This window comes from Nesoenas mayeri, assembly GCF_963082525.1.
Source record: "Nesoenas mayeri genome assembly, chromosome: 2".
Taxonomy (NCBI): Eukaryota; Metazoa; Chordata; class Aves; order Columbiformes; family Columbidae; genus Nesoenas; species Nesoenas mayeri.
The window spans coordinates 140,020,787-140,048,534 of NC_137543.1; the positions used below are offsets into that span (position 1 = coordinate 140,020,787).

Sequence of the window (27,748 nt, forward strand, 5' to 3'; positions counted from 1 at the left end):
TGTTTTCTTCAGAAATGCAAACAAAAAAAAAAAAAACCAAACCAGAGTGGTCCACAGAAATGCATGGCCTGAAATACTGACAAAACAAAGGCTGAAAAATGGTGGAGGATCGGGTACAAGAACAGTAAAATGACTGCATTCATCCTTTAACATAAGCAATGTTGCTCTTGCAAGGAAAATCATAACATTTCAGAGGTAAATTTTAAAGATCTCACTGAATTAACAGAAAGGGAGATGTTACAGCAATGAAACAAGGAAAACTAACTACACCACTTATCAGAGAGAAAAATCAGCTTCTCAACAGTGTAGGCACAGCTGATCTCTTGGACTATGTGAAGAATGCAGATGAGCAGCACGATGTTATCATTAAGCTAGTTAAAAGGCTGCAAAAGCAACAAAACCATGAAAGTATCAGCAAGAATAACATAATATATAGCAAAAGTGGTAGGAATCTGCACTGAAAGTACATTTTGCTGAAAGTAAATGAAGCCCAAAGAAGAGATTACTCTAGTAAGAAACAGGTGTTTCACTATCCTTAGTTTTCAGCTGCATTCACTGGTCTGATAAATTATTTTTTTTATGGAGTAGAGTACTGCACAGATTTCATGAAAAGCTCCATAAAACAAGCAAAAGAGGATTTGTCCTGGCTACAGTTTTACCCTGCTTTGAACTGCTGAGTGGTTGATAAAGTGATAAGAAGCAGTGAGGTCAGCAGGACCTTGTCTCTGCCCCTTCCAAGAGAATGGAGCAATAGTAGCAAAAATACACGACTATATTATGTTCTAAGAAGAAAACGAGTTACAAGAAGGGAAGTAACTACAGAATATTTTTAAAAAACTTGAAAAGGAACTGAGCAAGAGTTATTCTAAAAACATAAATCCCTCTTTATGATCCAGAAAAGTTTCATCAAATTGAAAGTTTACAAGGTCAACTGATTTCTCACCCACTAAGAGATATAGAAATCCAACCCTAAACTTTCAGCACAATAACTAGATGACTAAAATTTCCTTTGATTTCTCCTCTGGATGTAATCATCATCAGGGCAATCATATTTACGTGAGAACATTCCCACTGCAGCATACTACACACTGTTAAGAATTTGCTTTATGCTGTTCTGCTCGATCACTGACAGGTTTGAGAGTTTACACCATGGCCATTTGGATCATGTTGTACTCCAAACAGCACCATGAAGAATTCTTATTCTGTTCTCACAAAACATATTATTTGCTCCCTCTGATGTGCTCAGAAACAGACCTCAATTGCCAGAAATACTGCTATGCGGTGATATACACGCACACTGTAAAGACAAATAGTGAACATGAGACAGTTTTCCTCCTGTAACTGACAGCTGGAGAGTCCAGTTTTGCTATGGCTTCCACGGTATTTTAAATGGAGCACTTGGAAGAACAGAGAAGGGAGAATCAAAGCAACAAGAACGACACATAATACTGTATAATTCAAAGCCTGCTCTATTTCACACTCAAACAGTTCAGAATACCTACTGCTTTAAGATCCTAGACCGGTAATTATCTTATTCTCAGTTCTTGTATGAGACCTCCTTTTTCGGACACCTTTTTTTGAAATATATTCCATTTCTGTAGCCTTTTTTATTTCTTTTTCCCACTTACTGATTTTGTCCAGTACTTTTCAAGGCAGGTTCAAACTAATGCAACTTTTCCTATTGGTTACTTTTCACTTATAAGCCAAAGAAAATAATAATAATAAAAAAATAGAATTAAAAAAAATCAGGGGACATGCATTCCTTCTGATTTTCTTTTCTCTGTGCAAGTCACATAAATAATGGCAACACATAATTAGTGGACACACAGAAACTGTGTGACAACGTTTTTATATGCATATTTAAAACTCAGACAAGATTATACAAAGTTTTCAACATAAGTCAAATTAAATGCCTAAATTACTTAACCATAGACAATTATTAACTAGAAAAGTAGCTGTCCTGATCAAGGTGGGTTACTGTTAGCCCTTCAAAATTTGAAGTGTCTGGAAATCACTACACTTAGCTGAAGGGTCACATTCTGAAAGCTTATAGAAAGATACTGAGTATCAACAGGTTGTATAAATGGCAGTGGTGGTTGAAGAGACACAATTTTATGGTGAATGCTCAGCATCTTGCTCAACTAATACCTAAGTCTAGGATACTGATTCAGAAAACACTAAAACAGGCATTAAGGTCCATCTTTATTCATATTAGGCCTACTGCAAATGGTACCTCAGGCACGTGCTTGGGCTGATGTGACAGAAAAAGCCATGTACTTTTACTAGTTCTTAGGAGGGCAGAAAAAAAATCAGCTATTGTCCTTGAAATCTTTTAAGAAACAGTTAAGGCATATCAATCTTAGATTCTCATAACATGTCTCTTAAACCAGTATCTAAAACTGCCTCATTGATTTTTAGAAACTTTCAGCTTTAAGGATGTTTGAAATTGAGCTACAGATTATAAATGGCAATTTTGGCAATCAAGATGCACTTCAGAAAACCTGCTTTTGGCATGTGATGTACAATTCAGACACAAGTAAAAGAGGAAAGGGAAAAGAGAAGATTCAAGTGTATTAAACATTGGTTTTCTGTTTACGAAATGGAGAGAGAAAGCAATATGACTATTTTATGTCTGATCGATTACTATCTTGCCTAGTAAACAAAGCCAACATATCAGAGCAGGTTTATGAATGAGCCTGTGCTTTTATATGACACAATATTATCTTGTAGCATAAGTTTTTGGATAACAGACCAAGGCTTTTGTTCAGAATGGGCTTCAGCTTCATTTGTAATATGCACATATTTCCTGAAACTGCATTTCTGTTCAGTGTCACTTGCATGGAGAAAAGTTTGCAATTACAGTTCCATATCACATGAGAACACAGCCTGTACACAGAGAAAAACATCTATTCTCTGGTGTATGGCACCAACAAGGAAGGTGCCTGCAAAGATGTACACCCATGTGAATAAAGAGAGCTGCACTGATTTACACCAGCTGAGTCCCAGCATATTTTTTCCAATGTATTGCTTGCAACCACCCTCTCAAAGGCCAGCGCTGAGCCTTTGCTCAATGCTCCTTTATCGTTATAGCTAATTTCTCATTCAGGAACTGAAATATGACAGATACTAAAGAAACATTCTGATTCCGAAGAAAACTACAAAACCATTTTTCTCCACTGAACAATGTCTTAATTTGTTTTCTTTTTCTGATAGCAAGTTACTCTTCACATTTTGCATTACCAAGCTGCTAATAAACCAAGCTCTTGCAATCCCAGCCACGCTCAGGGTTTTGCTCAGAGTCAGCCGGCTGGATGAAAACATCTCACAAGCAGAAGATGACACCTACGTGCATCAGGTTGAGTGACTGGCTGGCCTGACATCCAACCAGCCCTTGAAAGTCAAGGATGGGGGTCATACATTCATTTATTATTTCCTCTCCTCCTCTTCGCTCCCACTACCAGCTGGTAGTTGCCCCAGGAAGTGTCCATCACATGCTGCTGGGAATTTTTAAGACTTTAAAGATGGAGGAATAGGAGGTTACATGTCTCCTTTCCTAAAAGAACTGTTAACAGAGTGTGAGATATAACTTCAGTATTTTTAAAGTCTCCTTTCCTGAGACACATAGGCAATATTCTTCAAGAAAGTTTCCTACACATTTACAGGATTGCTATTTTTAAATCCTAAGCTTAGTTTGTTTACCCAATACCATATGGGTTTAAAGATGTAACGCAAAGAACAACACAGACTATGGCTACTCAGACATGATAAGGATGGGAGTTCTTTGTAAGAGGTAAAAGCGAATTGGCAGCAAGTACCTTGTGCCCTGTAATAAGGGAAAAATACTACATGTGCAGGGATACAGAAGACAATATAGTGTAGTCAGAGAGCTAAAACTGAGCTGAAAATTCTTAAAAAGAACTCTGAAAAAATCCAAAATCCTTTACGAAGCATTAATACATAGAAGATTTACCTTGTTTTTTAAGGATAATTTTAAAGGTTAATTCACCTCATACTCGCCTAGTTTAGAATTACTTTCATGTGAAGTTTGGCATAAGACATAAAGCCCAGAAAGGAGCCTTGTAAAAGCTGTATCAGTGCAAAACTTGCAGGCAACTGCAGTGAAATCCTGAATAAGTGCTAACAATTTAAAAAAGAAGACACACAGGTAATGAAGCCTGCTATTTATTTAATTAATTTCAGTGGTGCTGAAATGAAATATTTTACATATTGCTATAATAAAGCAAAGCAGAGGTAAATTCATTAACAGGATATAATACATTACACTTCTCTCATTCTACTTACATGCTGTGTTATAGAAGACAAAACTCATCAGTCAGGTTTCTACTTAATTGGTTTCAAAAAAACCCCTCATTTCCTCATGAAGTCATTGGTGGGAGGAAAATGGAGAGAGATGGGAGGAAAACACAAGCTGTTAATAGAAAACATTCCCCCTCTAAGCAAGAGATGTCTGTTTTACAAAAGTGAAGACTTTTTCTCCAACCAGATTCATCACTTGCAACATACAAGGCACCACAGATACCATGCCTTCACAAAATAAAGTTTCAGCTCAGGTCCATCCTCACAAATACCTCTACTCCATCAGAGATGAATAAGATGTATTTCAGAGCCAAAGTGTTTACCAAGTGACAGAAAAACATGTATTGAATAATGAAACAGGAATAAAAGATCAATAAATTTGACTAAATACCTCATTACACAGGTGAACTTCAAAACCCCATATTTAAAAATACTCTTCCCTTGGGTTTAGCACTGCTGGCTTCCCAAAAGATGTCTTTAACTCTGTGTACCAGAAAGCACTGTTCCTTTGGGTCTGCATAAGCTTAACTGAAAGTGAGGCCTCTTAAAATCTATTATTTCAGGCTTTAGAGGATGTCAACGACATGAAGCAAACCTTCAGGTATAGAACCAGAAGAGAAAGCTCCACAGCTTCACAAATGCCTGTTAACACTAGAGTAATGGAAAAAACACTATTAGGCTGTGTTACACGATACAAGACACTTTAGGCACGTATTCATATATATATTTATTTTTATATATATAAAAGAAAAATATTGGAAGCCTTTTAAATCTTCAGTTACATAGGTAATACTTGCATTCCCATTTAAAAGGAAAAAGCCATTTTTCATAACTATCTGAAATTGCAAACTCTTGCGAGTCTTTGTTGTAGAGCTCTATGCAGAAAGTTCACATTTCTGGCATCGCCCTTTGGCATACCAGGCTGCTGGGCTCAACGAATGGATATTGTTCTCTTTTAATTACTTTTTAATACTGTGTGTTATGGCACCCAACAGAGCAATAGCATCCAATGCCAGAGAGCAGTCCTCAGGTTTTTGCAATATGCATGTCAGGAAAGACAGGAGATTCAGGCTGCCAACACCCACTCCTGCTGTGCCACGTTACCTGAAGCATGAGGCTCCTGCGGCTCACACGCATCCCGCACCCATGTTTGTGGAGTGAATGCCCATTTAAAGATCAAACAGCATTTAAATGCTGTTGTCCTGCCTGTGCAGAAATCTACAAAGTATCAGGAGAACTCTTTGTACATTATTCTTGAAGCAAAATGTAATTTTCAGTGTAGGTGGCACCAAGACTAAAGTTCAGCCAATGGACAGATTATTCCTTTATTGGGAAAGCCTCAGAGCCCTGGGAGGAAAATTCACTTTGATCTATAGTGGCTCTCAGAAACCTCACATAAAGTGGAAAAGACAGAAATACCTTCCCACTTAAAATCTCTCCAGAAGAAAAATCAGGCCAGTACAAGAAATTCAACTCTGATCTGGTCTGAATCTGTTAATAACAGCAAGTATAAAAGCACATCCTTAAATCAAAATCAGAGCTGTAACTAAGCTGGTACCTTCAGTGCAGCAGGGCATGCACAGGCATACTGCACTGTCCTCCACGCAATCAGCTATAACACTCAACTAATTCATGCTGATCATCACCAGATCCAAGGAACTGTCAGTTCTCCCCAGTACAGGGCTAGCTTGAAGGCATTTGGTGCAGCTTTTACTTCTAGACATAATTAAAGCTTATTTACAATGGCAGGTTCTCCTTGATACAGAAAACATCAAAGTTTGCAACTAGAGAAATATACATATTAACAAATTATCAAAAGGAATTAACTACTGATAAAGGTCTTAGCTACTCCATATGAGAGGCCAAATGATATTCCAAACTTTGTGTAGTTTTATTTTCATTCAACAGATTGACTCATGTATTTTTTCCTATTCCGATGGTTTTACTGATCAGTATGTACTTGATCAAAACTTCATCCTGTCTTGCATACATGTTACAAGACTAAATAGAAATGCTGAGATTACTGTATCAGGTTATTGGTCCATCAGACCTAGCACCTTGCAACAAAACCTGAAGGTGCTTGCCTCAGAGAATGGCAAAACCATTTGCTGGATCTTCTCGGTTGTGCTGGAAATGATGATGATACATCACTAGTTTGATTCTTTGAGGCTAAAGATTTGTTAGCTCTTACAGACTGTTATTACTCTTTTCTCTTTTATTTTTTATGATGCAGTGCTATGCAGAAAGTAACCTCAGTTCCAATATGCAGGAAAGGAGTAAAGATGTAATAGTATACTGATTAAACCAAATCATCTCTGTGTTAAGACATTTTATTAACTGTTAAACCTCTTTGAAAGAGCAACCTATTTATAAATGTTATTTCCATTTTACTTGGTAAGTACAGGTTTTTTTAAAAAATAGGTTATTCAAACCTTTAAGTATAGGTGGGACAAATTATTCATATTTCCATTGGTCAGATCCAAAGTGCAACAATAGCAACTTGCAGCTTGGTCATTCATCAACATCTCTAAGTGCTGGTCCAATTCTGAGAACAGATCCTGGTTTATAAACCCTTGCTATTTTATCAAGGTCTACTGCAGTAATAGACCCTGAGAATGCTTATTACAAACAATTACTGTAGCAGAAATGGAGAATCAGTGCATATTACATTTTAAAACCTACAAATGTTTAAAACAATAAAAGTCAGGAAACACATGCTTAAAAAGAAAATTTCTTGAAACTGAAAGATCAAACTCCATTCTTAACCTACTATATGCAATCAATTAAGTAATTATTAAACATAAATAAACATGAATCGTAATAAGGAAGAAATATGTGGGGTTGCATCTGCTCTTGCTATGGCAGGTATGTGAAGAACGCCAATGGTAGAGATACGCAAAAGCATTTAGAGAATATCTCTGACTTCCACTCGATAATCACTGAGACAGTCTTTATATGATGTATTTTAATTTCATTTATATCATAATGGGAAATTATACAATAGGAAATTAAACAGCCACTTGAGAATTTTAAACTGTTATTCACGTTAAATTTTGTTCACTTTTCCTGACTGCTATTTCTTAGCATTTTGTGACTTCCCTCCTACCACGTAACTCATTCCCTAAAGGCCTCAAGCTGCAACCTGGACTCCTAGTACTATGGATGTGTAGCTATGACTAATTACAATGGCAATGGATACGACATGATTAATACACCTTTTGTTTTAAGTTGTGTAATTGAGAAGAGCACTACAGAACAAAAGAGTGTGAAGGTGTGCTGTACTTTACACCATTTTCATAAGACTACCCTTTGTTACAAGAAAACCATCACTGTTGGATGTTGAAAATGTGAACTATGGGATGGCTTTGTGGAAAAGTCTTTTATTGGTTAATCTACTCACTGTGTGGGAGTTAATTGTATTAGTTATCTAGTGTAACAACCTGATTAATTTTGTATTTCAGCGCTATTAACTACCAAACTATACATGATTCACTGGAGAATGAACGAACTTAATCCTTCTGTTCAAATACAAAACCAAACAAGAATAATCCTTTGTTTTATAACTTTTAAACAGATAACTTAAATTCTTAATGATGCTTAGTGTACATTAGGAAGGCACTCACTGAAACTATTTAGCTAACGGTAACTAGACACTTCCATTAGAAAGCCTAATTAATTTGGATTTAAAAATTAACTCTGATTTACAACAGACCATAAAGCTACCCAGTCCAAAATTGTATCTTTTTATCTGAATGTTTGCAAAAGATCAAATTGAAGAAATAGTATCCCTTGTTATTTCAACACTGTTCTCAATATTTGCAGCTGTAGTTTTAAAACAGAATTTAAAAAAAACTGGCAGGCCTCAAAACTCATCCTGGGGTGTATTTATCTTGGCATTTTAATATACAAATAACTGTGATGATAGGGAAAAGAAAATATGAATATACAAAATGTATACACAAATAGATTTATAGGATATACCTGCGACTACTGCCTTTTGCGCTATCCTACAGTCTCATATGATGCAGTGAAAAAAGGCTCCGTTAAAGGGAGCGCTGATTTCTGCTGTTAGAACTCTACTTAATTTCCATAGCAAAAACACTCACTAAAATTCTACCACAATAAATGAGATGAAGCCCCAAAGAGGAATGTATTGTTTTCAAAATTTCACATTCTATAAATAAAGAGGAAATTTAATCTCGATAAATGAGAAGCCTAATTTAAGAGAGCAAACCCCCAAAACTGGTGCAGAAGTTGCAAGCTTAAAATACACAAGCTGGCAAACAAACAAAGCAATGAGACACGTCACAGGAGCTGCTCAGTATTTGCTGCTCCTTGTGTACATTGTGGCACAGCCATTTTTCCACAGCAAAGAATTTTCAGGATATTAGCCAAGAGGCAGAATAACAAAATATTTTACATAAAATGAGATATTTTTATATCACAGTCAAATAAGGTCTTGGTTTAGAGAGATATTTTTTCTGAGTCACTCCTAAAAGCAGTTTCTAAATTCCCTGATGTCCTCAAGAAAAAGATATAGTAACAGCAAGTCTAAGTAAAATAAAGAATGTAACTTTTATAAAAACATCGTGAAAGGCTTTATTTCCCTCCCCCTGCATTTGAAATATATGCTACTAACACAACAACCTTTCAAAGCAAGGGTATGCTTATGGTTCCCTCTTAAATTTGTGATGAGAATCAAAAGAGATTGCCAGGTTGAGGGAAGAAGCTGCTCTTGCAATACTTTCCCTGATGGCCACCTCACCGCAGTACCAGGAGTCACCTTGGCTACTACCTGGGTGAGCAGTGTCTTCCCTGAATAACAATAACATTACAATATTAGCATAATATTAATAAAACAACAACCAGACTCATTGGTTTTGATCAGTTTCAATGTATGGATGACAAACTGGCTGGGTTTCCATTACCTTACATTTGGAAAGCTTCTTTCCACAATTGTATAAAAACTTCCAAATAGATTATTTGGAAGAGATTAATTGAAAAAATTAGGATCTGAGCTTACTACACAGTCTTCAAGAATATATAATGTAAACTGTATCTATCTTGTGGAATAGGCTTCTGATCTTTGGCTCTATCAGTAATTTAATTCCTGATGCAAAGAAATATGTCAACATTGATCAATCAATCCTTTGTTGTCTTCGGCACATTACTTCAGCAATAAAGAACTCACCAGAAATATCCTTTCAAGTTGATCTTGAATGTCTTTCATTCCTGGAAAAGCAGCGACCCCTTGAATCATTTCTACAAAGATACAACCCACTCCCCTACAGAGGAAAAACAAACAAAACAAAGTATGCAACATTAGAGAGATTTCTTACAGTTTAAATGGCCAACAACAATGCTTTCGTATCCACCACCAGTATTTGAATAATATTTATTCATTTATTTTAAGAAACCAATGCAGCCTGAAGGATAAGCATGCATGTATACTAAAGTCCATGTCTATACATGAAGACTTCTCAGATGTTTGAAAGCGAGTATAGAGACAGCAGGAAGGTGGATGGTAGCTGTTGAGACCAATAAAGGTACAGCAGCTCTCTCTGTTTGTACGAGTGCTTCCCAAGCAGCATACTCATGCTCCCAAATAAATTCTGGGGATGTGGGAATGACAGGGAGAGCACCCTTGGGCGAAGCTGAATAGGGACAGGACCGCAGCATGGAGGCGCACTGGAAGGGTTTGGCATGGGAGGAGACTCTAGAAAACAATGAGTAAAGAGGAAAAGGGCACTTGGCTGCTCACAGCCACTGAACTAAGCTACTGCCCTAATGCAGATGACCTCTGGGATGGGCTTGCTTGGGCTTTCCTTTCCCCTCTTCTAGCATAACAGAAGGAAGCCCAAAGCCCATAGCTATGGGGGTCTGCCGCATCTCATTCCCTTACCAAAAAATAATTTTAAGGAAAACATCCCACTTGGCTACGAATAGGATGCAGAATTTAATTAATATATTTTAAGTTGTTCAAATACATTTTCGTACATACATTTTTCTACAACTTCTGCATGCAAACACCTCCCTATGTTGGATAACTATATCTGTGTAAGCAACTACACTAAAAAAACCTGTACCCAAAACAACTGCCAATTCAATAATCCAAAATATACATCAAAATGAACCAAGAATTTGCAAAACTAAGTACAGTACCACCTCTTCCTGAAATTGTGACGTGTACTTCTGTGACAGAAAATCCAAGCAATAACCTCTAATTTAACTTTGGGTTTAGAAGTGAATTATTTAGAATGTAGTAATTACAGACCTTTTCACTGCCTATGCATCGTGATGATGCATTCAGAAAGTAGCATTTAATTTTAGGGATATGTGTGCATATATTGGTGAGGAAGTGGTTCTAGAATAAAACAACCTAATGAAAATAGATTGCATATTTTTGTTAAGGCCGAGGCTGAGTATTTATAGATACCACTTAACTAAGATTATCAGCAGCCACCCCAAGCTTTATTCATCTCTGAAGGCTTTGACCACTACTGAATAATGAAATAATTTTATGTTCCATGACAATGAGAGCTGATAGTCAGATTTGTTGAAGAAGAAAATTAAACATATATCACTATTTTCTAATTCTGTGTCCCAAAGCATTGATATATTTACTAAAGTTTCTCCTTAGGCACTGAAAAGTGGAGGAAAACTTTGGAAAGCACAGTTATTCTACAATGATTCAGGTGTTTATAAAAGAGAGTTTAAAATTTATGTCCCATATGCTTCTGCTGGTTACCAAATGAACTGAATTGATTAAACTGCCATTCATCATTTAGTCTGGTTAGTGCTTCATTAGGCACAGACAGGCACAATACATCTTAGTCAAATACTTATAAATAGTATCAGGATCTCAAGCAAGGAAAAATTCAAGATTTCAGTCAAAAGCCATTTATTCAAGATGAGAAATAAACCAACTGAATTTAGACTAAAGAAAACAGGATCAGAGTTCTATTCTTGCAACCAGAAAACAGACATTTGATCAAACCAGTGTATTATTTGAGAGCACGTGTTACTATTTGCAGAGAAACTTCAGCTAGCTGCTTGTAATGAAATGCTGCAAAGGCAACAGGAAGATCTTGCCAAATTATATATTGTTTCATGGAATGGGTCTACAAAATTTTCTACTTCTGATGGGTCTAACACAAATATGAGCCAAAAATGAAGTAAGAACTGCAAACAACAACACCGAAGAAAAATTTTCTCCTTTGAAAAAAAAATCCTATGACACGTCTTGGACTCTTGTGTAACCTAGTGCTCCATTTAGTCACAAGCTGAAGTGAGAGTGAAACAGTACTGGAATTAAATAAAATAATTTTAAAAATCCAAAGGTTATTAAAACAACAAGGAGAGAAACATAAACAGCCTTCAAGGATTGAGCTGGAGGACTGCTGTTCTCTTTGGCCCACTTGAAAATTAGGCTCTAGGCTTGGTTGCAAAGCTTATGGTGTTCAGCACATTGAAGAATAAGTCCATAGAAAGAGAAGAATAAATTAACACTAAAAAAATATTAAAATAAATAAATAACACACACACACACACACAAAAGCCATAGTAGCACATAAAAGCTTCAAGATGACTGGATGGTATTTTAGATGCCTTAGTGGTGTCAGTGAATTTTAGGCTCACAGCAAGTAGAAACTGAGTATATAATATGATCCTTGAATCACAAACTGTAAGAACACAGACATTGAACATGAAAAGAAATAAATCCTCTACAAGGCCTCGAAATTTTGTCTTGTTTTTTCAGACCTTACAAACAAAGAGATTAGAGAGATTTTTGAGCAAAGTAAAAATTATTTTCATGCCAAAAGAACTAGTTTGTAAGGAAAAATTAAGAAAACTATGTCAGTCTTGGCTACAAGAAAACACAAGGGACAGGCAGAACGTGATGACATTGTATTTAAAATTATGCAAAATGAAGGACAAGGAAGAACTGATTAGGATTTTAATAGTTCACAGAACAGTAGGTAGATCTAAGGTAGTATAACTGCAAATAGCAGAATGCCTTTAGGAAATAAAAATTTTAGGGTGAATGTTGGACAAATACAATTGTGCAACACCACAGCCTCCCAATGGACTTGAAGCTCCATAGTTATAGTCATGTAAAACTAGACAAGCAGAAACACTTAATATTCTTCAGGGAATGGAGTTACATTAACAGCAGGGTGGATCAGATGATCTCACAGATCACTCCCATCTCTAGTTTCTATGATGCAAACATTACTTCTTGAAATATGAAATACAACCAATTAACTTGGCTTTAATGTTCACGCATCTCCAAGGATATGTTATTTATGTATCATTTGTGCACACTCAGCATAAAATGCCATTTTCAGGCAGAACTTGGGAAATAATTTGCAACAAAAGACCATTAGCCTAACATATTTCAGTGTGTTCGATTCAGATTTTCCTACTATCTTTACAGGGCTTCTGATTTTGAATAAATAAGCCAAATGCTGTTACTTCATTAAGAGATCTTTCCAATGGAACAGCACAGAATAATCTCACAAAGTAAAAGTGACAGCCATTTAGTGTGGAAATGGGTGGCTTACCCTCTGATGACAAAAAGCGTGACTAAACCTATTGATGTATTGATGAGACCATATGTGGCCATACCATCTAATATTGCTGTTCTATTGTTCTGCTTAATTTTCTGGGACTCTGGCTGTCACCATACAGACTTCCATGGAGTAAGAGTTAATAGCACAGCTAAATGAGTTACTCTTGCATTTGAATTGACATAGTAAATGAGCCTGTAAAAATTATGTTGGATGCCTCAGGAAACTGCATTTTTTTTCATCTGCACAGCTTTTGTGATTCAAGAGTGTATTCCCTTAAAATTAACTTGCTTACTGGTGGGTTGGTTTTGTATTTTTTGTTTAAGAATTCACATTTCTGTCCCTGTGTAGAAAATATCCTTACAATAAGAATGTCCAGCCTATCCATACTTGAATACAGCAAAAAACAAAAAACAAAACCAACCAAACAAAAGCTTTGATGAGGCACAATCTATAAACTATTATTAGGGTTGTTTCCTTCAGTTAATATTCTGATTTTTTTCTTGATGGATCCATAAAAGAGACTACAGACACATTCTGAAATTATTTCCAAACTAGGCTTTAGTTTATACCTAAATCAAGATTATAGAAGCCTATATGCTTATTATATATCTTTTAAATGTCCTGAACAGATCTGCTTTCCAGCAGGCTCAGTACAGGTGATAACGTTCAGCATGTTCTCTATAGTGAAGGCCTATGCTGGATCTACACAGAAAGTTTCTATCGGGTCATGAAGCCTGTTTTCAGCATGCAGGATTGGGCTTCAGAGGGGCAAAGCTTTTATGAAAACTAAGGAATTGCTTCCAGTAATCTTCCTGGTGAGATTTCTGAAATTCAGAGCAAAAGTAGAGTTTTCATTGAAGTTTCCCAAACTAGATGCAGTTTGTACTGTTAAATATATCAGAATTTAGACAAAACCAAAATACACGCCCCCTCTCAAAACGCAAATACTTAAGTTTTTATGACTTTGTCACTAAGATGTAATACTGGAATCTCTTCTATAAAATCCACTAGTGATACACCACATGTTGAAAGGGGACAGAGATTTCTATCTTGTCTGATTTATTCAGGAACAAAGTATGTTCCTATATAATCCTGCTTAGGACCAGAACTACGAAAACAAATTGGGGGGATAGGATTGAAAAGCAAGGGGCTTTTGTCTTCTTAATTGACTAAAATCTGATGTAATTCTGAAGTGCTAGAATACCCATAAATGGCGAACTTGGTTGTAATTTGTCTTTCATTACGCTCCACTTTAATATGTAAAGAGTAACATATGATGGGACGTACAGTCTGATCAATGAATAGGGGCAATAAGGCAAACAGATGACAGTTCTCACATAAGAAGTAATGACTGAAGCAAAATTTGCCTCCCATGATGACAAAGAACGCTAACATTTCTGCAAAAAGCAGATGCAATGAATGAAAAATAATTTACTTGAAAGTATGATAGTTCAATGTATTTTTTTACAGTCAGTCTTGAAGCAATTGTAACTGCAAGTGAACAGAGTGCTCATGTTCTTGCCTCTGTCACTGAATTACCTAGAAATAAAAGCTCCAGAAATTTGTCTTGCAACCCAACCCTCTGTAGCAATGATCAGTTTCTACATTAAGAAATATTATATCCATGAAGGACTAAAATATACATGAACTCTTTTTGCAAGAATCTTTCTATTAGACTCACTTATTCTGTAAAAGCGGAAGGCAAAAAAAGCTCAAGAAAATAATCTTCAAACTTGAGCAACATTTGGCCATGAGTTATTTTTCTGTTGCATGTGTTCTTCCTGGTTGTCTCTTCTAGACCCAGTTACCTTTACAAGGTACTTTCCCAGCACACATAAAACATATGTCTAGCAGTGGAGAAGCGATAGTAAAACTGATGTTTCAAATAGATAAAATATATTTTTATACACAAACAGAAATCCCCTTCCAATAGTTACAGTTTCCTCACACATGGTGTTTCTATGAATTCAACCCTGTGAGAATTTCTCCAACCAAAAGCTAATTTAGCTGAAAAGTACTTTTGAAGAACTCACTGACAACAAGTGAATTTTAATTAACAATACCTTGACAGTTATTGCAATAGCCTCATCTTAATATCCTAATCCTACAGATTAGCATTTCTTGGGACTAGAAGTCATAATCATAAAGAACATCAAGGGCAAAAGAACTAATCTACCCTACGCTGTTTTCTCTCTCAGGCCCCAAGCAGCCTTTCTTCAGGGTGTACTGGGACTCCTCTCTTGGATCTTTCACTGCAAACTGTTTACAGCAGATACAGGATAAAGTTGCCTTTGTAATGTCCCCTGTGTAAAAACATAATGTGGTGCACCTGTGTCTCAGATAAGATCAGTTTTATTTAATAAATATCTTAATTACAGTCATAGGTCTTCATTGGTAAATAATTAATGAAAACATGCATGGAGATACAGTAAATACCCAAATCTGCACTCAGGTTATGTGTAGAAAGTGGTGTATTCCTGAAAAATACCATTTATTTTTCTAACAAGAGGATAGACCAAAAAACTCCACAAGAAGAGCTTTCCCTAAATTAAGAACAAAATTGAAATCATGTACACCAATCCAGATGCTACAAAGTTAAATAATAGTGTTTTAATAAGCAATTTCATAACATTTGACTGGCCTAGTTTTAAGTGATTTCTTCTACAACACTAATCATAGCTGATGTTAGTTAATAAAAGTGAATTTAAAATACATCATGGTCTATAAGTTCTCAAGTTACCTGAAATGTAAATAAGAGTGTATTTTTTAAAAGGAAAACAACAGGATATGCAAAAAAATTGCCAGCTGCTAGCAAACACAGTTTAAAGCCAGCTGTACTTCAAAATAAAATATCCCTTGTGATTTCCTGATGTAAGCAATCCAGATGTAGCAGTACATTACCAGAATGAAAAAGGATTTATTAGTCTGTTTAAATTGCTTCATTTACAAATACTGTATTCTTCCTATAAGGAACAAATAGGTTCATTTGGGCATTTTTTTCCCCCTATGTTTCTGTGTTACTTATAGATGGGTTTTAGCAATTCATAAACCCTTTATGTATTGAAGCTTATTTTGCTCGCATTGACTTTCAAAGGACTGTAAAATTCAAGGACTGGGATAAGTTACACCAGAGGCAATGCAAAGCCATTTTCTTAGCTACTAGTAAGTCCTCATCAAGAGGAGAATGAAAAAAAAAAATAAAATCAAAGGTTATCACAAATCTTTTATGCAGTCTCGGGTAGTATAATATATTCACATGATGCTGCTGTATCAAATGCTGTCAGCACTAAATCACAAAGCCCACTGCATTGATTTCCACCACCAGCCTGACACCACTAATGCATGTATGTCTTCATTAATATTATTTTATTGCCTTTGGCTATTTAAAAAAAGAATGCAGGAGAATGTAAAACTGCATGTGGATCATTAGCTTTCAGTTACTATCCTAATGCCCTACACCAGCAAGTGAGGTGTAAAAATAGCCAGCAGCCTCCACCACCTGCTTCCCAGACACTGTCCAGTGGTTAATACTTGGACTCCTTTTTCATGCAGCTGGTCTTCTACTCAGTAGGAGCCCCACTTTCTATTCCTGGGGAACCAGCATGAAATGTCATTTATCATGGTTATAGCAAAGGTCCTCTGTCTTTTTTTTTTCCTAAGTGGAAGAAACAGCTGTGCTTTCTACCTCAACGTTATTTAAATATTTAGTGAAGTGGCTGCCTAGTTTTGCCATCATGTAGATCATCAATAAGGACACAGGAGAGCACACATGATCTGCCATAAGGCCATAATGCCAGTAATTGCATAAAAATGCTAATGCTACAAACACACTTTAGATAACAAATTACCAAATTACCTTGGAATCTGATGGTAGGTGGGTTTGTCTGCCTCTCCCTCCTACTCTGGGAAGACACTAAGTGGTTTTAACATAATTATGGCCCAGCCATGTACAACCGTTGGATAAATAAAGCCCCAAGCCTGCCTGTGTTCCAGCAGGGCTCACTGTTGGACGTGCCAAATCAGCATAAGTGACCTTAACATGCAACTACACCTCTCACAATCAAACTGGAAGCACTCAGACAACCTAGCAAAGCGGAGAAGCAAAAACCTAAAGCTTTTCTGTCACATACAATATACACTTGCTCTAATTTGACTTCTGATGTGGCAGTAGCTGAGCCTCTACATAAATTCCTGCCATGTGAAAGAAACCATATTACTAAGGCTTTTTTTTAAGCTTTTCATAGTTCTTCAGTTTGTACAGGGCAGTAAAAATTAATGTTATAAATCTAGTACAAGAGTAGTATGACATAATTTTTCATTTGAAACAAAACTCACCACATCTATCCCTGAGCAAATGGATCTTTTTATGCTCTGTACAAGAGGACATAATTTATTATTATCATTGAAGATGTAACTGTGTTCTTCCTCAATACTCTTGCATCATTATGAAAGTCCTGACAAAAACATGACCTGGATTGCTGAAGTGGCATTTTGAGTCCCTCCTTGGTCTTCCGTGCTGTTCATGTAATTTTGAATATAAACATGATTATGAAAGGAATGCTCAGTCTGCAATTAAAATTGATTTAAAATACTTCTATTAGCTGTATGGGTTAATTTGATCTCTGACACAGTAACATCACATAGCAGGACTATACTGTTACTAAAATAATTATTGGGAGGAATGTAAAAACTACTGGGTTTAAGATTTATTAAACTTTTGAGCAAATCATTTTTCTTTGTGGAAAAAGTTTCAGTGAGAATCAAATACGTCATAAAATCCTTTGTTCAGTTAAAAAAGATCAACCAAAACCACCCATTAATATAGAAGTGCAATTATTTTTTAACTGGTAAATGTAAAAAAAATTCCAATGTATGTTTTGACTAAAAAAAGTATTTTAGAGGATTTTTCGAGCAGTTTGCTCTATTAAGGATTAAAAAGCCAGTGGTTTCCAAATATTGTCTCATTCTCTTTGTACTTTACAAATTGGGACATGTATGTACATACGTACACGAGGGTGTGGGACTCACAAGAATTGAACACACATAGACTGAACTATAAGAAGATGAGCAGAAAGAACTATTTATGCCATCCTCTGATGCAGTTCTGCTGCCTCACCCCAAGCAAGTCAAGCTTCTTGCTGAGAGTGTCAGAGGTGTATCTGGGAAAAGAGGTGACTGCAAAATGTCACAAGCAGATGGGATGCAGAGATTGAATACAGGCTGTGAAGACACCAGGCTGAACCTGATCTTTGGGAAATCATGGCAGTTTTAGGGTAGATGAGAAGCTGAGATGCTGGGGGAAACTATTTTAGATACGTGAGGTGGAGAATGTTTTGAAGAAAAGCAGACAGCTGATAGAGAAGATGCTGCCTTTGCCTATCTGGTGCAGTTGTGAGATCACAACATTCACATTTGGAGACATTTGTTCACTCTCCCTTTTCCTGCCTCTTGGTTCACATTCTGCTACAAGTCGAGGAACTACAACAGCCAGAGGTCCAGTTATATCAAACACTCTCTCCAGAATTAGATATTGCAGTATTTATACTCAGTAACCCCATCAAGTGAAACAATCCTGCAGCGTCTAACTCCTGCCCCCAGCAGTCAGGTCTTAACAGCACTACAGGGAATACCTAGATGAGATTTTCAGGAAAACGTTGCTTTTCCTCCCACATTCTCTGATCTCAGCTACAGGACTAAACACAACATAGTCATGCTTACTTCCCATCCTCAGCAAAAAAAAAATTCCTGTTAGGTCATCAGTTTCAGTACTGTGCTCCAAGATTACCTTGGTAAATATTTTTCACTCACTGTATGAAAACACAGAGTCCTTTTTACCTTATCTTACAGTTACCTCTAGATTTTAACATCAGCATAATTCTAAATTTAGGATGCCTGTATCAGAGAAAGATATTTCAGCAAACTGCAAAAAAACCCATCATTATATTTTTCTGAAACTTGCTCAGTATATTTTTTTTCCTCAAATGAAATGAGTTGTATAGATTTAAAAAGTCAAATACACATTCAAAAAAAATGTAACATCTTCCACAGCATGAAATTGTCTTTGTAAGGAAAAATATTTCTTTACACATTTCTGTTTCTTGAATCAAAATGCATTGGTCCTCTTTACACAGCTAACGCTCTTACTAATTACAGAATTTGTGCAGATTACACAGATCCTGTGACTTCAGAACCTACAGGGGTAAATTAAGAACCTCCATCTTGGTTTCCAGCAGTCAAAAAAACAAATACCTCCTTTGTTCAACAAAGGGCTAAATGATGTTATCAAAAAAGAGCAAGGTGCTCTATATTGTACACATCAAACTGCCCTTTCAAACCTGCAGGTCTAAATAAAATCTGTAGGTTTGAAAGAAAACTATTCAGTGTTGTGCCACACACTGATTTACTGCTGACAAGTACAGTAGATTAAGAACTGAGGCTGCATTCTCACATCCAGAGAATCCCATATTTGTCCTTGCTATAGCTGGGCATGGAGAAAGTCTATTTTCTGCAAAACAAATACCATGTAATACCAAAGTGCCACATTAAGACTATGAAAGTCAAGCAACAACAACTCAGTTTCTTGCAAAACACCAATGGCTCTTCTAGTGGTGTGTCAAGAGCAGGTATCAGCTGCCAAACAGTGGGGTGGCAGAAGGGGCTTCCATTAGGGAGATGCGGAGTGATCCACAAAGATTACTCACACAAGTTTTTTGACCTGTGCCACTAATCTCACTATGTATTTGTTTTACACATCTAAAGCAAATCAGCACTAAAACACCTACATAGACTCTTGAGTGAAGATGCTATACTTACCACATATCAAGGCAGGTGGAATACTCTGTGGATCCCAGAAGGACATCTGGAGGCCTGTACCATAGGGTTACCACTTCATTAGAATATGTATGGCTGGGAACTGATTTAGCTCTTGCAAGACCTGCGGGGTAAATACAAAGAAATTAATGAAAACAAAACAAAGTAACAGTTTGCTGTATAGTTAGGATCCTAAAAGGATATACGAACACACACCACATAACATGATGGCATGTTGCAAGTATTTTTTTCTTCTAATAGTGGCTTAAGTTACTTAATGAAAGAACATGGTAGCATCTATCATTTAGTACCTGGCTTAACAGAGCTGTGAATATTATGAAGGAATAATATAATAAAAGATGTTTTTAATTACGACAATCACAGGCCCAGGAGAGATGCAAAGATGCATTGTGATATACATAAATGAAAGACAAATAAACAAAGATTTCTATTTCTGTTAACTGCTCATCCTTAGATATCCACAGTCTTCCATTTCAGTGTTATTTAGAGAAAGGAAATTAGAAGAAAACTCCCAGACAAATAGTGCCGCAGATGAGATTTGGTTTTTTAGGGGAGCCTAAGGAAAGCTTCCACAGTTTACACTGCAAACACCAGTCTGCTTATTCAAGTTTATTTGAAAGCAGTAGACTCACCCACACATTACTATTCAAATAAATATTAATATTGCAGCAATACATCAGAAAATGGCACGTGCAAATCTCTCTCTCGGCAAACGTATATTGGCAATGTATCAAACTTGGCAGTAGAAATAATTTCAATGAAATCTGTGGTGTACTAAAGATATACTATTGACAATAATTAAGCTTGTCAGCCATTTGAAATAATTCACGTTACTAAACAACCATAATCTATCTCATGTAAAACTGGAAAGACTTTAGGAGAGACTCTCCTATGCTAAAGACAGAAGTAGAGAATACTCTTCTAATGGTTCCCCTACAGAAGCTTCCCTCCTCCAGGTAACAGAAAAAGATTTTCAGGGCTGTGGCAACTGTCCCCATCATGTGCCTGCAAACACTTTTCCCAAAAAAGGTGCTCACTGTCTTGAGACCATCATCTCCCTCGCTGGGAACACTGGACATGCACAAGTAGTGGAAATCAGAAGAATGCCCCACTGGAATTTCTTGTGTCTTCCTAAACAAAGAACTACTGATTTCCCTTTCGCAAAACAAATGAAATTACTAAAACAGAAGGTCATGGTTTAGACCTTACAGAAATCAAAAAGCAAAGTCATACACTCGGAAAGAAACGTGCAACATGAGAATTCACATAAGAGTGCAGACGAGAGCCCTTTGCACCCTTATTCTGAGTACACTGGAGAAACTAGTCAAGAACAGTTAATCTCAGTGAATACATCTCCATAGTAATGATGGCAAATCTTGCCAGTAGATCGCATTATCAGCTGATTATAGCTATTAGACCAGTGTAGGGGAATAATTTGACTTGTATGCCAGAATTTCTTTTAAAAAAAAAATACATTTCGAACATGAATAACCATATTTATTTTAAGTTTTCAGACTTCCATCTCATGTTTGCGCACCTGGCCACCAGACTGACAAATAACTTCCCTCATACAGACAACTCAGTGTTGGCCAGTGCACTACAGCCCCACAGAGGCCAGAGGACAGGTCACATCACACACTTGCAGCGCCTCAGCCTCCACATTAATGTTTTGCTTCTAGGAGGTCAGAAACCACAAAGCGCTCTCACTGGTGAATAATTCTTATTCCTAGCCCAGAGAAACATTAACAAGTCTGAGTTTCTGAGCACCTATATCCCAGGTGACTTAACTGAAACAGTCATCCCTGAGATTGTGGATATGGACCTGCTGTTATTGAGCTAAATAAAACTTATGAAAAGATTTAAGAAGCCTGGATGGTGAATGCCCCCATCCTTCTTTGCCTGAGACTCCCTTTAGTCTTGCTTGAGGAACAATGAAACTATTTACTCTCTAATCTGCTGCCTAGCTTTGACAGGAGAAAAAGCACAGGCAGGCAGGGAAAAGGCATTTTTAAGAAGATAGGAACATCATGTGATTTTGGGAAAACTGTCAAATAACTTCAGAGCTTGTGGGGTGAAAAATGAACTCAGGACTCCATTACATGAAGTTTTTGATCCACACACTCAAGAAACCTCCCATGTAGAGAGCAATAAGTACCTAACTTGCCATACCAGAAATCATACTGCAAATAATACAATATCCATGCTTCCCTGCCAATTTCTGCCACTTTACTTGCCAGGATGGAGCTTTGCAAGTGCTGCAGCCAGCCCAAGTACACCTTTCCTCCTCCTGTGTGACTGCTCACCATAAACCAGTCCTCCCATCCTGCTGGGACTGCTGCCCACCCTGTTTCCTCAGCCAGCTCTTTCTAGATCTCCTCCATCTCTAGTCTATTCCAGGTTAAACAAAATCCAACCAGTTTTCAAAGGATGGTCCTTTTTGGCTAAACTCAGCATGTTGGTGAACAAAATATTTTTCTTTAATCTGCTCTTCACTTCCAAAACAACATGAAAGCCTTTGAGGTTAGATGCTGCATCTGGTTTCACGGTTATAAGAGGATCATCACTGGAATGGAGAAAGTTATGAAAAACCCCTTAATTTGTAAGAGCAAGAGGAAGCCATACATTGGCATCAGACAGAATCACCAGGTTTAAAAGGTTTAAGGGTATAGGCCATATGTTTTGAATTGTGGCCAGCTGGTTTCCTAGTCAGGCACATACACTACTTTGGAGACTGAAGAAAGCAGGAGTGAACAACCCAGGGAAATATTCACAAAGGCTAAAATTTGGCAGAGGAAAATCTGGCACAGTCCCTCTGTTCTGTCAGTCACTCCCCCTGTGCAGAACTGAAATGACTAACGCCTCAGAGAAGCTGCTTTGTCTTGGGCACGGAGCAAAGTCTGCTTTTTCTGAATAACGCTCTGCATAAATAAGGCATTTGCAATTATGAACACTTTCACTCAAAGACTCAAAATTAATGTAAATGTCTCTCATCACACTTAAGGCATGGAAAAAATAACCTCATATTTCAGATATATTTACAGTTTTAAAAGAACTGTATCAAAACATATATATGTGAAACACTAACAAGATACTGCATTTCTTGTTCTGATGCTCCAGATGTGAACAGAAGACAGCTACCAGTTGGGTTTTTCTCAGATATCCTTCTGCAAGAAAATTTCCTGCATATTTTGTACCCTTTTGCACATCCAAATATGCTTACTCATGCAAAATTTATTTAACCACATCCTTCAACTGAAAGAAAACTGAAGGGTAGGATTAATTAGCACAGCATGTTCGATCACTTTCTTTAAGGGTTCCCTGTCTGTTTCCATGGTTACACTACAGGAGGAGCGACAATCTCATTTCAAAAAGACTGAGCTTATGGGGGATCATCAAAACTTCAAATCTTAATGGCTAGTGTGCAGAAAATCCAGAAGATAAATGAAGAGATCACCAGGTGAGCACTCAATATTTACATACTGCCACTTGAGCACTTTTTGGCCTGGGAAGGTGGTGGGAGGACCTCCTGACAGGCCATGAACTCCCTTCTGGTTCCTGTGTCTTCCGAAAGACAAAAGGTCAACATGTGTCCTGCTGTTGCAGCCTTATTTTGAAAGCAGGAAGCCAAGCATGAGGCCCAGTTATTAAAAGTCAGGTTGCGTCAGACCCACTGGGGAACTTGTGTGTAATTATGGGAAGAACAGACACTGTTTAATGTTCTCCAGGCATTCACTTCTATGGCGATTATTTATCCAAACAGAAAGAAGAAACTGTTCTGATATACTACGTACTGCAAGGCTTGCACAACAGCATCTACCTGTGCTGTGACACAAAGCACAACTTGCTTTTAAGTCTTTCATTAAGCAACGGTTTGGGCTATCCTACAATGTCCTATATTTAAAATACAGGGTGAATGATCTATACCTATGTGTGTATGTATGTCTTTAACAAAGAAAACCTCCTGCTACCTCCTATTCTGAATTTTTTAAAAAAATCTATATATATTTAGAGATCTATTTCTTCCTTCCTTGGTAAATATAATTTTCTCTGCTTCATCTGCCTTCATCTTTTATCTCAGACTCAGAGGTTGTATCTGATTTTACCTAGCATCAGTTATTAACAAAACACGTTGTATATATCACTTTAATTTTTAAATTGTATTTGGCTTTCACAAGAGGCAATAGCTATATCCAGACTCAAGACCTATTCAATATGTGCACCTTTGGCTACATGAGCACAAATATTAATATTTGATATCTCTTTAGCTGCCAGAGAGCTTTCTAGTTAAGTTCACATGACAATCAGGAAGCCTTTGTTCACAGTGAACATGAGTCTGCAAATGAGAAAACCAGCCATGACTGCAAAAAAGAGGGCTCGCCAACCATGTGCATGGCTTCCTTTTCCATTGTATCTTATATATTTTGAGTTGATTACTATTTCAATTTAGATATAACAAGAAAGACTTCTAGCAAGGTATGCTGGAAAAAAAAGGGGGGGGGGGGGGCATTTTTTTCTGCTGTTTTTCCTTGATTCAGATTCTTTTCATTCTTCCTTTTTTAGCCTCCTGTTTATTTTAACAATTACCTAGAGTTTGAGGTAAACAGCTCATTAAAAACATAACTGTGATTCAGTAACAACACTAAATTATTGTTAATGTATTCTATTGTAGATCATGAACTGTCAACTTCACTTAACCCATTTACTCAGCTAGTTTTTTTCCAATAAAAGCATATTTATTCAGTGAATACCTGAACCACAACAGTACAGGAGTGAAATGGGCAGAAACACAGACACTGCTTCAATGAAGCAGTCAGCTCTCTAGCCCAGAAGTCAGTTCTTAGCAATGAAAAGTGTCCTTCAGCCTTCAGGTTGTTTCACTGTTTACCTGAACACATCTGCCTCTAAGCTGCTCACCAGAGCATTTGAATTAAATTCCTATCAAATAGGATAAATTAATTACAATATCATAGAATCATTTGGGTTAGAAAAGACATTTAAGATCATTGAGTCCACCACTAAACCATGTCCCTAAGCACCATATCTACATGTCTTTTAAACACCTCCAGGGATGGTGACTCCACCACTTCCCTGGGCAGCCTGTTCCAATGCCTGACAACGCTTTCTGTGAAGAAGTTTTTCCTAAAATCCAATCTAAACTTCCCCTGGCACAACTCGGGGCCACTTCCTCTTGGCCTATTGCTTCCTACATGGGAGAAGAGACCAACGCCCTCCATGCTACAACCTCCTTTCAGGTAGTTGTAGAGAGAGATAAGGTCTCCCCTCAGCCTCTTGTTCTCCAGGCTAAACAGCCCCAGTTCCCTCAGCTGCTCCTCATCAGACTTGTGCTCCAGACCTTATGTCCGAGTCCCAATACAGCCACCAGATTATGGTAGTGACATTCTTTCATGAAAATTACCAGTATCAGGGACAGCCTAATTAGGTTTCCCAATTAATATTCCAAAAATGCACTGGACTAATGACTAGTTGTCCAAACCAGAGTGCAGGAGTTAATCTCCAGGACACGGAGAGCAATAAGCAAAAGGCGTGTGTGCCTCTCATCCTGTTTTTTCCAGCTGCATCAGTTGGTCTAATAAAATATTATTTTTTCCCTGCAAATCTTATCTCATACATGTCTTCAGACAATCACTTACAATAGCACAGACAGTAATTATTCTGGTCTATGAAAAGGACTCAACTATCAATTTGACAAACACAAGTTACAGAGAGGGGAGATGCAGAAATACTTTTTCTCCTAACAGGAAGAATGACTCCAGCCCTCATAAAATGTGTTCTTCTTTTGTCAACAACTCCAGCATCACCTCTTTCGTCACCATCTCTTTTGTCTGAGTCCTGAGCCTCCCACGGGATCACAGGCAGTAGCAAAGTTGAATACAAGAAAGAACTCAGCTGTTGGTTTTATAGTAAAGATCTGTTTGATTAATTCAACTGAAAGTTATCTTAGCTATAAAGCTGTTTATTTCTCTGCTTTAAAATCTTTATTAAAAAAGCCCACTAATGCTGAACATGCACCATGGCTGCAAAATTCATTCATTTTCTATTAGCAGAAAGGAACACACTAAAAATCCTGTTCCAATCAAAAAACGGTATGGAAGTGCAAAAGAAATATACATTCCATTTTCAACACCATGAAAACATATCTATTCCCATGGTTTTCTGGGTCAGCATGAATATGTGCAAACTGCCTCTGCTGGTCTGGAAGCAGAAAAATAACACTGTGGACAAGAATAAAAATAAAAATTTTAAAAAAAAAACCACTGTAAACATACTCACAGACGCGAAAGCTAACGTAACTCCAGGACAGCAAGGAATTTCACATCAAAGATAACTTCTGCATTAGTGAAGATACATAGATTCATTCTAAGTATGGTATATGCACCCACAATACCTTAACAGTTGCCTGATTTGCTTTCCAGATTCTGGATTTTTACTTAATGATCCTCAGTTTGTCATCTCATTTTAAAAAAAAAAAAAAAAGTATCTATAAGAAGATTATGTCGTCTATTCCTAACAATGTCCCAGCATGAACACACCACTTTGCTAATAGAGCTGTAAGTGAAAATGTCAGAATTACTCATTCCACAGTGAAGTTATTAAGTTTGAAGCAAAGAGTTAACAATGGCTGAACAGATGGTTTTAAATTGGGAAGATCTGCAGAGCGCAGGGAGGAAGTATGAGAAAGAACAAACAGGCAGAAATTAATTCTCCACTGAAAATGAGAGGTAATGCATCTGAGGATACTTTAACATTCCCCAATAAAAGCGAGAAAACTGGGAATCAGCTAAAATACTGGACAATTATGAGTTTAGAAGAGAACAGTAATTAAAAAAAATATATATATGTGAACTTTTAAGACATATGAGCAATGAACTTGCTGAAGACAAGAAAGGCAATGGACCACTTGCCTACACTTTTGAGGTATAAATGTTTCACTGTCATTAGGATTTCCCCCTAACAAATCAATTGAATTCAGAAAAAATTAAAAAGGGGTGGGGGGTGAGGGGGGGGGTGGGGGGTGGGGGGGGGGAGTGGGGTGTGGATCCAGGGGAAAAATGTTGTATGGAGACAAATGGAAAAATACAGATGACAGATGTCCAATTTGGTGAAATGTAATAGCCCATCAAGCACTGAGCATAGAAGTTAATAAGTTACTGCAGGCTAGTGCAGTATAACAATTTAGCATGACCCCATCTGCACAACTAAAAGCAGGAATTCAAGAGCCATTTTTTGATTACTCCATCTGGGTTTTAAGTAAAAATGAACCAAACCTTATCAATTGGTATCTTGACAACTTATCACTTGATAAAAGTGCAGTAGGTACTTGACATATTGTATGCGACAGGCTAAATACAACGTATTTGCAAAGAAATATGCTTGCTCTGTGCTGTGCAAGACTTTCTTTTTAAGAAAATCATCATGTAGACAAACTGCCTTCCCCTTCATTTGGGTGCTAATGGGACTGAACACACACCAGATTCAAGCCCATTGTACACAAGGCAGCAGTGCCACTTAAATCCTTCCAGTTTAATGTTTCATTAAATCTGACAGCTGAAGAACTGTTAAATAAGCACAATTTGGTGCTACTGTAGTGATTCATAGTCAACCAAATAGAAACACAAGAGCAAAGTTTCACCAGGAGTTTTATATTCAAACAACTAACCCCAGCTATTTACACTCAAATAATTTTGTTTCTTAAATGATGGTACAACACTGTCAGTGACAAGGTGATGCCACAGCAAACACATACCACTCTCTCCATCTATTAATGGCAACCACTACTCAGTGCAATTAATCTGTGGAGTGCTGCAACACTGATCAAAGACTACAGTTACCTGACTACTGTGATGTCACTTTATGGAGTGATTTCCCATGGGATAGTCCTATTTTGCTGATCCATCATTTCAAATGTAGAGCTAACGTATCTGGAGAAATTTGATTAAGAGAATACCTCAAGTCACAGTCAACTCGTAAAAACCTCACTGAATGCTTGGAAATATATTCACAAACAG

At 37.1% G+C, this 27,748-nt stretch overlaps 1 protein-coding gene across 1 annotated transcript in view; it reads right to left on the reverse strand.

The window, feature by feature from the left end:
• The window catches only part of CDK14 (cyclin dependent kinase 14), a gene marked incomplete at both ends in the record, with an annotated part of 254,136 nt that overhangs the window by 51,824 nt on the left and 174,564 nt on the right, over positions 1-27,748 (reverse strand). Inside the window, 2 exons of the mRNA XM_080339518.1 lie at positions 9,509-9,602; positions 19,704-19,824. Coding sequence (XP_080195644.1) covers positions 9,509-9,602; positions 19,704-19,824 — 215 coding nt within the window. The remainder of the gene's footprint in view (positions 1-9,508; positions 9,603-19,703; positions 19,825-27,748) is intronic.